Below are 14,351 nucleotides of genomic sequence, written 5' to 3'. Positions count from 1 at the left end.
TATTAAATTATCCTACAGAAATAGAGTGATGCATTAAGTATTCATGTACAAACATAACCACCAATTGTTATTCATAAGTTGGGAAGAGTCTAAACACGTAAAAAAAAAAAAAAGATGGTTAAATAACTCATATTATGTCCATCCAGCATAACAACAGCATTTATCCACACAAAATTGTCTTCTACCCTAACAGCCCACATCAAGGACAATGATGAGCTGACCTTCTGGGAAGAGAAACTACTACAAGACCAGGTAAAAATGTTCACGTAAGACTCCTTAATTGGAAAATAAGTTATTAAAAAAAAACAAGCCATCCAAAGTAGAAGGATCCAGAGGGTCCTAGAAACCTACAAGTAGAACATTATGATAGGCAGATTTGGGTCCAGGGGTCCCGCTCAAACTAAGGCACCAGCCAAGGACAATACAGGCGGAAAACTTTAAACCCCTCCCAGATCTAGACAATGGGCAGAACATTCTCCACAGTAGAGTGGAGAGTGGGATATTACTTTCTCACATACTCTGGTGCCTCACCTTTGACCATGTCCCCTGGAGGGGGAGACCTGGTGGCACTCAGAGGAAGGTCAGCAGGTTACCAAGAAGAGACTTGATACCCTATGAGCATATACAGGGGGAGGTAATCCCCCTCAGGAACAGTCATAGGGGAGGGGAATAAGGGGAAAATGGGAGGGAGGGAAGAATGGGAGGATACAAGGGATGGGATAACCATTGAGATGTAACAAGAATAAATTAATTTTAAAAAGCCATCAATAACCGGAAAAATTATCAGGTACAAGAGTAGTTGGAAACTCTATGCCATATTTTAACAAATCAAATATACACATTTTAGTTCGTTAATTACATATTTTACTGCCTCATAAAATATGTACTCTTAAAATACAAAAGAAAAAAGTCAGAGGCTATCAATGTAGCTTAGTAACAAAATATCTGCCTAGAATTCAGAAGGCCCTGAACTTAATCCCCAGCACTGGCCACCCTACCTTCCTCCCCTCTCACTCCACCCCCAAAAGATATATAGGAGGCGAGTTCAGTGGTTGAATGCACTTGCCATGCAAGCAGGAAGCATGAGGGTCAGAGGTCAGGTGCCCAGAACTCCTGCAAATGCCAGGTGGGCTTGGTAATCCACCACAATTGCAGTGTTCAGAGGCAGATCTAGGGAAGCCTCTGACGGAAGTGGATAGCTAGGGCAGCTATACTGAAGAGCTCTGGGTTCAGCTCAAAGTTCCTATCTCAATGAATAAGGTGGACAGTGACAGAGGAAGGCTCCAGATAGCAAGCTCATGCCTCACACATGGACACACATACATATGCACTGGCACAGACAAAAAAATCATACACAAACACTACACATACACGAGAAAGAGAAAAAAAGATAAGAACTTTAAAGGTAAACCTTGTATTATAATTGAGTTGTATGGGTACAATACCACATATTAAAGTAGAAATATATATAATGTGTATGAAGAATAATCTTAAATTTGAATTCTACACCAATGTATCTAAAATTAAACTTATTTTGCATCTATATACAAAATTCTATACAAGTGAATTAAAAATAACCTTGTAACAATTAAAGTATTAAGTTGAGGAGTAGATTCACTAATCTACTTTTTGTCCTATCATCATGGTCATATAAATTACTAGTCTTTTTATCACATAAATATATATCCTAGATGTAACAGATAGATATAATTCTATAGAAAGAAAGGTAAAATAGTTAAATAAAGTTTTCAAAAACCTCAGAGACCTACAGAATATGGCATTTAAATTTTTTTATTATTTCAAAGATATATTTACAATGAGACAGGTTAACTCCTGGCAACACCCAGCCTACCTTAGAGAAGATAAGCATCAAAGAATCTCCTTATGGAGATGGCTTCAAAGGTGACAAACAAGCTACTGGGCAAGATGTCTTGATTTCTACCACAAACAGAACTCTGACTAAAAAAGGGCAAGCTTGGATGAAGGCAGAGTTGATAGCCAAACTCTGCCAAGACAAGGTAAGCAAGTCCTCAATAGTTCCTGCCTCACACATATGTCTGTCAGCCAGAAGGCTGAAGAAGATGCTCCAATGTTAAAAAGAGTTTTGAGTGACTGCTCAGGAAGCAAACCGTCTCTGGTCATCTTTTCATTTGGGAAGCTGCTATGTGCATTGCCTGTCTACTCGGGTAATTAATTTTATTCCTTCTCAAGTCTCTGATGGGGTTAAAAACCAGATAGTTTAGTTTTACAATTAAACTTAGTTGTTTAGAGGTTAAGATGTTTTTAGGTCTAGATAGATGTTTTAAGCTGATAATGATGAGATATGATAGATACTGATTTACATTCAGAATTTTAGAGGCACCAAGATAGGAAAGATATTTTTTCAAGGCTTCCAAATACAAATATCCAAAACACTAAGAATGTAACATTTATATAATTCCTAATTTTTTCATGGTTCTTCTTGCTGTAGGTAGTTTACATATGTGTAATAATATAAATGTATACGTGAAAATATTTAATAAAAATTGTAAAAAGAAAGAAAAGAAAATTAACTGAAAAAGGGGATAAGAACTTTGAATAGTCTCCTAGATGTCAAGAAAATCAGGGGGGGAAAGCTGATATATTTTGTTCTATTTTGCTTTGGATGGGAAAACTCAAACTAATGATTAAATAGAAAGAAAAGTGAAATTTAGGACTCAGTTTAGGAAGGAAATCTACTAATTGAAGCTGTTTAACAAAGACGGAATGGCTTTCTTCTGAGGCAGCAAGAACTGTGTCACTGAAAAAGTCAAAAGTGATCACTGGAGAGCCTCTGCTCCTCTCGGAGGCGCTCTTCTGTCCGCTCCCCCACCCTTTCCTTCTCACCCACCTGCGAACTCTGTACAACTAACTTAATAAATAATGTGGGCCATTTAAAAAAAAGAAATGCATTCTGTTTATCTTGGTCATTATCTCAATAAAATAGCCAGCACATATACAGTATAATAAAATACAAATTCACAGACACCTAAGAAAAAAAATGAAAACATCAAAATGTCTACTATATGTTTACCTCATTTCAAAATAAAGTGATATGCAAACCTCAAACCTAATAAATCATAGGCAGTGGGCCATTCAAATTATTTTAACAATGACATCTTTTGACATCTTTATGAATATAAAGATGCCAAAAATTCCAAAAAGCATAAATATTCTCTGGGTTTATAAGTTATTTTTGCCATTCTTCATCGTTTTCTGTGTTTTTTAAAGTTCTCTTAAAACCATTTATTACTAGTATAAACAAATACAGTAAATATAAAAAACACTGTAACTGTTTTTAGAAATTTAGAACATACTTAACAATTCTAAGAAATAAGATTTAAATCATAATGTCAAAGGATGGTAGTTAAGAACTTCCAAAATTCCAATTTTATTCTAAGTATTGTTACTCTAAGTCTATATACATTCTATTTAAAAAAGGCTTAAGGCAAAAATAATGTTTTTAATGCCAGTAATATCTTCATGCTTAATGAATGCCTTGACACTATTAGATTCTTTGTCTATCACATGGTTTTTAGTATATCATAAACTTCTATGCTAGGTAGAGAGGCTCACGCCTGTAACTCTAGCAACTGAGAGGCTGAGACAATAGGAATACACATTTGAAGGCTGCCCGGGCTACACAGCAATATCCTATATAAAAAAGGACTACACGTTCCTTTTGAAGTGGTGACATGCACTTTAACCAGAACCTGGGAAGCAAAAGCAGGAGGATAAAAGGCTGGTGTGGGCTTCATAGCCAGACCTGGTCTTTAAAACATAAATACATAAATCACAAGGCATTATATTAAAAAGGAGAGGTAGCTTATCAAATATTGCTTGGTAAGATTTCTTTGAGAGCTTAAAAATGCATTTAAATTCAAACCCTAGTTCTACCACATATTAATTGATAATATACAAGTCATCTTAGACTCTATAATCTCCGATTTTTTTCATTAGCAAAAGGGCCATGAGAACAGTGATATCTATATCCATGGGGCCGTTTGAAGAAAAACTGAAAATAAAATGCCCAGTCCAATGACTGGAACATAGAAATCCACAAAAAATACTTGTCCTTTTATTTTGATATGCTTAATATTTAATTTATAAGCTTTTATTTGATCTATACTGTAAATATACCTGTTACAAAAATAAGACATATCTATAAATATGCGCTGTAGACTGTCTTCAGACCTTAACCTCATGAACATAAGGCAATCAATGCTTCTCAGATTTCAATACCCACACTTTGGATCTCCAAAATGCAGCTTCTGACTCTGTGTCTATTGTTGTGCCTGAGATTCTGTGATTCTTGTAAGCGCCCAGACAGCACTAATGTTGGTCCATTATCACCACTTTAAAGGATAAGACAGTGATGCATCACATCGACTTTATAGACAAGAGTAAGGAAACACAAATTGTGGCTAAGAAAGTCGTTTCTGATTGTGCAATTCAGAACAATTCCCAGCTCTGCCTCATGACCACTCCTAGCTAAACAGGAACCCAATAAATAGAACTGAGTTCTGTCTATTAATAAGAAACCAAGGTGAATATTGGAATTGCTAGCCTCAGAAGTCAACAAATATGAGGTTGAAACCAAGATCCTAGCCAGGGAGTCGTAGAGAGAGCACTTGCCTAGTATATGTAAAGCCTTAGGCTTGACGGCACCAACAGAAAAATAAAAATAAATAGATCCCAACTCCACTATGGTATCCAAGTGACCATGAACAAATTACCTAGACTTTCTAACCTTCTATTAGACCATCAGCAAAATTTAATATTAAAATGATCAATATGTATATTTTTGAGAATAAATAAATTAAAGTGTATAAAAGTAGTTGTCCAAAAAAAGTAGTTGTCTCATAGCACAGTAAATGTTCAATAAAAGAAAGGTTTGATTACTACCAAGAGGTTGTCCCCAGAGGGTCTTCTACAATGAAGAAAAGGGGGTGGATAATCATGAAATGTTTAAAAGAACCTGTGTTCTAGGCATATATTCCCCTTAAAATAAATCTGCTTTAATCTCAGCACTTAAGAGGCAGTGGCAGGTGGATCTCTTAGTTCGAAGCCAGCCTGGTCTACAGAGTGAATTTCAGGACAGCCAGGGCTACACAGAGAAACCCTGTCTCAAAAAACAAGAACAAAAACAAAACAAGAAAAAATCTGCTAGACTTCAAACAACCCCAGCTAACTGAGAAAGTGGTAAATTTGTAATTTACAAAACTATGTTTATCTCCTAGTAATTGAATTAATATGAATTCCCTGGGTATTTGTGCAACATCAGAAAAAAACAAATATTTTGGAACATCAAATTGAAACAATTACCTTTTTTGATAGAGAACAGAACCAAATAAGAAAGAGTAAGAAAATGGCTCTTTTCCTGAAAAATAAAACTGCATTATTCTTTATTGACATCGTGGAAACTAACAGGATATTAATAAGCTATTTCAGAAAAAAAACATACAAGAAAATTATATTCAGAAAGCCTGGATGCTTCTGGATTTTGAGATCAAAGACATTCTGAAGAGATTGTGTTAGCACAAAAGAAAGGGAGGTGAGAGAGTTTAGATTTTTAGTAAAAATCAAGGCTTTCATTCTTTGCCTAAGGGACTATGCTTAGCTAAGAAAGATTTCTAATTTGTAAATAAAATCCAGGATCTTATATTGTAACATTAAGTCTAGAATTTTCTGTTGAATAATCTGGTTCAGCAGATTAGCCAAGAACCAAATTTTTACGTGGTAGGTTTTGGCAAGTCCACAGAGGTACTTCATAAGGAAATGTGAACAGCCAATATATGTAAGACAGAAGCATTTAATAACATCCAGCTTTGCCCCATATGGGGCTAACCCAGGACTCTCTCTCTTTATGGGAAATCAAACTATGACAAACAAAACCCATGGGAAACTTAAAATGTGTTCCTCCCCACTCAGGAACTGGCAAATCACCAGGAGAGGCAGACTAAATAAATTCTATATTTGCATATTGCTGTCAGGAACTACGCAGAGTAAATAAAACAGACGTGACTTTCTTGAAAAATCCCATACTCTGTATATGAAAACCCACACAAGCACATATTTTAAAGTTGATGTCAGAAGAGATCCACAGGCCCCTCAGCATATCCTGTACACACTGCTTCTAGCAACCCAAAACTAGGCCGAGTAGGGTTGTCTGTGTACAAAGCCCAACAAGTCTCAGAGTTAGATTCTTGACTGTCTTTGATATTAACTAGCATGACTTTGGACAAGTCTCTCCACCTTTTCGGAGTAGAAGTTCTTCAAAACCCTTTCCAATTTTCAAATATTTAGTAAGGAAATAATCAGATTTTCAACAAGGGAGTGCATAGGCCTTACTAGGCTGCAGCGGTTGGGGGTGAGGAGGATGTATTAAAAGCCCTGTAAATGAACCAGAACATCAAAGCATATATGGTCTGGGTAACAATGGGAAAATGAAAACATAAAGGGCTTTAAAACTCTTCTGTGGCTCCTTTAAAACATGCCTACATTTATCTAACACCTAAATATATACTAAAGCTTCAAACGGCCTTTGTTATATAGAAAGGGAACAAAACGGACATTTGAGAGTCACGGGAATTTCCAAACCTCAGTTACCTAACGATTCCTTCAGCTGTTTCTCCACCTTTCATCAGAGCAATCAAAGGATGACAACACACCTTCCAAAGTTCCCAGAACCTCTTACAATAGTGCCACTAGCTGGGGACCAAGCATTCACAAATAAGTCTACGGGGGACATTTCATAGTCAAACCAAAAATAAAAAATAAAAAGTGACCAGTAGATTTTAAACAAAGGTGCCAAAACTATTCAATTGGAGTAGACATTTTTTCCAACAAATGATGCTTAGAAAACAGTGTCCATGTGTAAAAGAATGAAGCTAATCTGTAAGATGAAGCACAGTGGCTGAAGTTTTCAAACATATGTGAGGTCCTAAACTCAGGCCCAGAACCAGCAAACCCTACCTTATGGGAAAGTCATATAACCTTGGACTTGGCAGTACTTTCTTGATTATGACCCTAAGTACACAAGCAAAAGCATGAGAAGATTGTATTTATTTAAAATTTAAGACATTTATATACTGGCAAGAGAGAGAAATGACAACCTAAAGAGTGGCAGAAATCTAAGAAAATCATATATCTAATAAGAGTTTGTTGTCTAGGATGTTCAAGGGACTCTTACAACTATACCCAAAATAAATAAATACAAAATCCAAATAAGCATGTGAAAGGATGCTCAAATTATTAATTAGAAAATACAAATATCAAGGCTACACGGAGACACCCCTTCATGCCCATTAGTATGTATATGGTAGCAGCAATGGAGCAGAGGTCAAATACTAGCAGGGATAGAAAGAAATTATAATCTTCACACACTGTTGATGGAATGAGAAGTGCTGCCATGGAAAACAGTTTGTAATTTCCTCAAAAAGTGAAACATAGAATATATGATCAACAGTTCTATTTTTTATATTCAAAATAATTGAAACAGAGATTCAAACATATTGCTACATAGATGTTCACAATAGCCAGAAGGTGAGGACAACTGTGAGAAGATGGTGATAAACTAGCTACAGCATGGACAATAGATGAGAGATAAACTAGCTCCAGCATCGGCAAGTCCTGATGCTAAGGAGATTGCTAGTGGCAGGGCACGTGATCACCCGTGCACAAGGCTCAAGCAAACTAGCTGTGTGAAGAAAACTATTCACTCCTCCAAGCCTTGGTGAACTTTGGTTTATCAGGCTCTTTGTCAACTTGATGGGATTTAGAGCCCCGGCGACAGCATGTTTCTGGATGTGCGCCTGTGAACACGTCCCGGATGAGGTTAACAGGTGGAAGCCCCACTGTAAACGCGGGCAGCAGCGTTCCTAGGGCTGGCCCCGCGTGAATGAAAAAGAGAGATTCGGCTGAGCACCAAGCATCCTGTTACTGCTTTCTACTTCCCGACTGCACACACAATGGAACAAGCTGCAGCACGCTCCCCACCACAGTGGACTGTTCTCTCTAAGTCCAAGACAAAAGTAACCTGACCTGCCTTCCTTAAGCTGCATCTTTCCAGGTAGTATGTCACAACAATAAGACAAATAACTAGTATGATATTAATGTTAAAAGAAGGAGCTTATCAATGTCAAAGGTCTCATATAATCCTAACATTCTGGGTGAAGGAATTACTGTTAAATGTGAGACATATGACCTAAAGTTGATGTCCTAAAGTTTTCTTGAGCTCCTAGATCAACAGACCTAATTAGAAAAGCCGAGTCCTCAGGAGGCTGAAGCAATGGTTCGATAGTTATAAGTACCTGCTGCTGTTGCAGAGGATCCAAGTTTGGTTCCCAGCACTCACATCAGATAGCTTACAACTGCCTGTACGTCCAGATCAGATGACATGTGCCCCTTTCTGTCCTCCAACAGCACCAGCAATCATGTGCACATACCCCATCATAGACACACAAAAGTACAAATAATTTAAAATTTAAAAAAAGGCTGGGCGTGTTGATGCACGCCATTAATCCTAGCAGAAGCAGGTGTGTTTATCTAAGTTCAAGGGCAGCCTGGTCTGCATAGCAAGTTCCAGGACTACATAATAGAGAGACCCTATCTCAAAACCCAAAGTGAAAAAAAATAAATAAATTTAAATTAAACAAATCACTTTAAAAAGGAAATCAATCCTGAGAATGCTTACTTTTAGCAATCATTCAAAATGAGACTTCGGTCTGATATAAGTGGAAAAGGCTAAAAGTAATTACTGAAAGAAACAAAAGCAATCACAGTTAGGTTATCCCTAAAGAAGCCCCTTGCTTATAAATATTCTGTTCCAAGAAAGAAATTGTGAAGAAATTAATTTTAAATAGGATTGAAGGGTAGAACAGTTTACAAGGTTAATTTTGGAATAATAAGGACATGGGGTCACATGGGGATGGCTCCAAGCCATAGAGTTCCCAACCGGAACTGACAGCAGCCTCATCTCCACTCCTGCCTTCTCACTAATGGCTAGAGAAGCATTGCGTGCTATTTCCAGGAAGAGCCAAGGAGATCATCCGGAGCCCTGTTTCCTTGTTTCCTTCAAAGCCTCAAGAGCTGTTTCCCCAAAATCACATTCGTTGGGCCAAGATCACCACCCAATTTTCAAATTGTCTGTGGGCCTGTGGATTTTACTTCTATAGTTTGCGTCCTTGCTCTTGTTCTCACTGTGTAATATTTGGCTATAAAAGATAATCGCCTGTAGGGGGTTCTAGTCTAGCCTGATGATCACATTACAGAAAGGCCCACAGAGAAAGACCCATGCAGGTGTCTAAGCAAAGAGAGGAAATCTAGATTTTTCCACTCAGCCATTGGCAAATTCCATTCTCCTTCAGCTAAATTTAATTGAAATATTTTGTTTGGGAAGAAGAAAAACCTATTTGTTGTTTTTCATGACATAACTAACTACATAGGATATCTCAGCATATACATACATTTTGTAATTAATATGCTATCTTTGTAATTAGTAATACAGAGTAAGTATGTTCACAAAGTAAATGAACAGCCAATGGGCAAAAGTCATTTGCTTTCCCATAACAGCAATAAATATCTGGAAAACCATACATGCAGATAGATAGATAGGTCAATACATACATGTATACATACATATGTACATATATACATTATTATGAACATAGATAAATAAAAAATTTGAATATAGGAAATTCAACAAGGCCACTTTACTTGCATAGGGAATGACTGGTGCTTAGATTTATTAACTGTGATATTTTACATCCAAACATCTACAAACTCTGTTTGTAGAGTTAAAACTACATACGCTCTTATTGACCTAATATCAATAAAGAGAGACTAGATAACATGTGTATGACTTGTCAGACAAAGTAAGTTCCATTGTGAGCAGGAAGTGGCATGTTCTCAAGACTAACTTTTGGTGCTGCCTGACAGCTACACTCACCATCCGCTGTGATGCTTATTGTGCACTTAGGAAATGCAGCAAAAACCTAGACGTTGAAGAGCACTTACTAAATAGTTTTTGAGGAAATAAAAGGTTGGCAGAGCCTACTTGCCAGTTTTGGTTTGAAGAAGTCCAAGAAATAAGAGAGTTTAGAGAGAAAGGGGGTAAAAAGAAGAAAGGAAAAGGAGAGAGAAAGAAGGGAAGGAAGCCAATAGCCAGGCACATCACATTGGAAGTATTTGAACGCCAGCTGGGAACTGACCAAGAACAGAGGAAGTATACAGTTTGGAAGTTGGCTGGAAATTTCCATGAAAAAACATTTTTCTTTTATTCACTCACCTAATAAATATGTTTCGACTGCCTACCGTGTGTGTTTAGCACTCTACTAACCCTAGAAGGAAATAATCACATTAAAAGTCAGTCCCAGGTCACCAAAAGCTTATAATCTTGTTGGAGAGAGAACACAAGATTAAACAAGCGTTCAGGGAATGCTTACCACATGCTTGGCCCTGTGCTAGACAGTTCAGATACAGAAACGGATGAGGCTGTCCCTGCTTTCATAAAATTAATGCTTCAGATCAAATTAACCAAAATAAATATGAGTGCTATAAATAAAAGCCACATAGTAATTTTTAATTCTCTACGAGATATTTTTCAGTTTTCATTCAACTTTTTGATCCTCCTCCAAGTCCTTCCAGATCCTCCCCACCTCCACAAGTTGATATTTCTATCTACCTACAGATGGTGGGGGAGAGAGGAAGATAGAGAACTAAAGAAGACAAAGTAATGAAACCATAATCAGAAAAAAAAAAAGCACACAAAGAGTCACAGAGCCCATTTCTGTTCATCAGCTCACAACTCCCGAGCCTGAGGCCTGCCTGGATGTTCATTGGTAGATCCAAAACACTGATTTTTCCCTCTCCCACTAGGTATCAATTGCAAATAGCTTCTTGGTTAGGGATGGAACTTTTTCCCACTTCCACTTCTCCATAGCATCCATGTTAAAAATAATAACTAATTTTAGTAATAATGCTTTATTGACCCAAATACAGGCAAAGTATTGTTTCAACATGTAATTGATCCAAAAATAAAAATATTTTATGTTCTCCATTCTTTTTTCTTATAAGCCTGAAATCCAATGTGGTTGCACATCCCAGTTTACACAGCCACATTAGCCTATCTTGTTGGTCAGAACAAATTTAGAGCCAGACTTTTTAAACTTCTACTTTGGGTTTGCTTGTTCTTTGACACTAGCCAAGGCTGATCTAGGAATCACTCTGAAACCCTGGCCAGCCTCCCACGTAAGGTTACCCTCCTATATCACAGCTTTCCAAATGTTTCAAGTACACACACAAAACACCACACTCAGCCCAAACTTCTTTTGATAAGACTAAACGTTATTACACATTTCTAAGGTTTCTTAGACATGTTTTTCTTCTCCTGGTAGCCTTCAATCTTTGTTCAAGAATATCCCACTTCTCCCTTTCTATGGTCCAACCCAAATCTTTAATTTACTAACTAGATATTGTATGCTTTTCCAAGGTTCATGTGACCTTATTTTCCTATGCTATCTGATACGATGCTACACACACACACCCCACCACTACCATTCACATATTCTGTATGTATTTAAGAGCATGTACATATATACCATACATGCACATGCATGCATAAATATGATTAATTAAAGTGGAAATTTTGAAGCACCTAAAACTGAGTTATTTAAAGTCATGAAGATAAACAATAGAACCAGGATAAGAGCACAGATTCTAGATTATCTGTGTTCTTAACTACCACACTATATGACCTCTCAGCAGAACAGAATAATGGTACTATTTATCTATACAATAAGTTATTAAGTAAATATTAAATTATATATATGGATACTACACTAAAACTGAAAATATTTATTATAAAGACCTGAAAGAAACTTCATCACCTCAAAGAAGATCTGTCTTCATCTATAAACAGGGATATAAATTAACTCTATGGTTAACCTGAAGATAAACAAGATGGTTTGGGTAAAAAATAATTTGGAAAGCAACTTGATACAATTTCCCAATTTTGGGGCACTGACCAAAATAGCATTTATGTTATCACCTTAAACAACACTGCCTCTAAAAAGTGCTCCCTGCCTCTCCAAATCCAGCCTCTTTCACCTTTGCAGCCCCCTAAACTTGACACACTTCTCATAGCGCAGTAGTCTATTTAGTTACTTTCGGTTGGAAGTACAGCTTCAAAAGCTTGTTTACAGTGTCTTCCAAAAGACTTTTTTTCTAAAAGTATAGCCCTCCAAACACTTGCATCCCTCTGTAGAATTAAGTAATGTGAAAGAGACAAACAGCACTTCCAACCAAAGCTGAATACAGGGAACACAATATTTAAAGCCATCAGAAAGCTGCAAACACAGTAAGGAATATAAGGCAAATAAAAAAAATTTTCAGAGAACAGAGGTATTTTTAAGAGCGTTTGCAATTTCTGAACACAGGCTAGTTGCTGAGACCTAGATTTGGAATTAGAGAAATGAACAAAACTTTTTAAGAATTACCTAGCAGGAATGGCAAAAATGGAGATATACCAAGCCTCAAATACAAATTTTTCCACAAAGTATTCACCGAAATCTGAAATCAAAATTTACAAAAATAAAATAGAAGTTTCTAGAACCTACTGACACTTAGGACACAAGCTCTTGGTGAGATCAAGACGTCTGAGTAAGATCAAGAAGAAAAGAGCCCTAGAGATAGTAGTACCATCTACTGCATTGTTCTTCATGGCATTTGCCACCACTGGAACCTTGAGGCGAAGAATCCAGACTTAACCAAGAGGAAAATAAAGAAGCCAGTAGAGTTTTGTCAGCTGTATAATCAGAAAGTTGAATGAGCCCCTAGCCCACAGCCGTTTCCTCCTCAAGACACCTATGGAAAGACGAGCAAAGCGCAGCCTGCCTGCAGTTCCAGATTCTCTTAGAGTTTATAGGCTGGAAAAATCTTTTGACCCAAGAGATTCAAACCACACAGCAGATCCCATCTCAATATATTTTTAAATAGTGATAGAGTATTAAATGTTATTTATACCCAACATCGCTCACAGACCACCAAAATTCTAATGTTAAAAATTCCATGGGGAGGAATTAACACTAGCGGGTAGGGAGGGAGAGGCAGGGGCAGGCAGATCTCGGTAAGTTCGAGACCAGCCTAACCTACAAAGCTAAGCCAGGACAGCCAAGGGTACACAGAGAAAGCCCGTATCAAAAACAAAAAAAAAACAAAACAAAACAAAACAAAATAAACAAACAAAAGAATTTCCGGTTTAGGAACAACAAGATGGTAAAGGCATCTTGCCAACAAACTCTGGTGGCCTGAAATCCGCACACACGACCCACATGGTGGAAGAAAAGTATTGAACCCTTCAGGTTGTTCTGTGACCTCCAGAGCACAGTGTGGCACCTACACACACGAGCACATAATAGATTAAAATACATATTTCAAAAAAGAAAGAAAGGAAGAAAGAAAAGAAAAAAGAATCCCAGAAGTGAAGGAACAAACAAGCAGCCAGCGGAAGGATAATTTGAAGAGCCAGAAAGAAAGGACGGATGGAAGGACTGAAATGGTGAAGGCGAGCAAAAAACGAAATTAATGTCTGGTCTTCGGCTAAGGAAAAGGCTTGAACTGTAGCTATTTCTGTGGGGACTTTATAGTGACAGTTTGTAACCAGGGTCTTGGGTTAGGTCCCACTGTGTCCTCGTTCCTTAAAAGGGTCACCTGGCTGCAGCAGCAACTGCGGGTCCTCAAAGAGGGCGGTACTCACCTACCTTCTAGGACGTCACCTCTGTCACTGAAGGCCCAACTCCTCTCTAGGCAACCGAGGCACATCCCAACTGCTAGAAAAGGAAAATGACAGGGTCCGTGTCCTCTGTGCCCGAGGAGTCTTCCTCTCATGGACATGGAGTTTTCTCACTCCTTCGGGTGTTCCTTTTCTCTTCAGAGGGCCCCAGCCATGACGCGCCCAGCATGGCAGCCGACACAGAACCATGCTGGTCCCCCTCTCCCCCTTCAGCGCCCGAACGAACGTGGCAGGCCTGCTCTCCTCAGGAGCTTCGGTCACCTGACCCATTCCTCCCTTAGCTTCGTTGGCCTTCGAGCCTGCCAGCTCTAGTCATGGAAAGGTCAGGGCAAAGGCCAGAAGCGCGGTTCCAGAAGCGCGGTTCCAGAAGCACGCCTCGAAGACTGACCTGAGAGGAAACTCCCAACTTGCCCTGCGGCTCCTCCGGAAGATGAATGTCCCGGATGTAGAGAGGTTCCGCCAGGTGCTGGCTGAGCCCGCGCTGCCTTCCGGGCCTCCAGCAGAGCAGTGTGCCTCTGCCCTCAGACCTCACTGCCCCAAC

At 38.3% G+C, this 14,351-nt stretch overlaps 1 protein-coding gene across 1 annotated transcript in view; it reads right to left on the bottom strand.

The window, feature by feature from the left end:
- HPSE2 (heparanase 2 (inactive)) overlaps window positions 1-14,133 on the bottom strand; it is a 638,895-nt gene extending 624,762 nt beyond the window's left edge. The window contains exon 1 of the mRNA XM_084754662.1: window positions 13,779-14,133. Within this exon, the coding sequence (XP_084610788.1) occupies window positions 13,779-13,911 (133 nt within the window). The 5' untranslated portion in view covers window positions 13,912-14,133. The remainder of the gene's footprint in view (window positions 1-13,778) is intronic.
- Window positions 14,134-14,351: the final 218 nt, after the last annotated feature.

The sequence above is a fragment of the Acomys minous genome, assembly GCF_964271855.1.
Source record: "Acomys minous genome assembly, chromosome: 2".
NCBI classification, from domain to species: domain Eukaryota; kingdom Metazoa; phylum Chordata; class Mammalia; order Rodentia; family Muridae; genus Acomys; species Acomys minous.
This window is presented reverse-complemented; position numbering and strand designations above follow the sequence as displayed.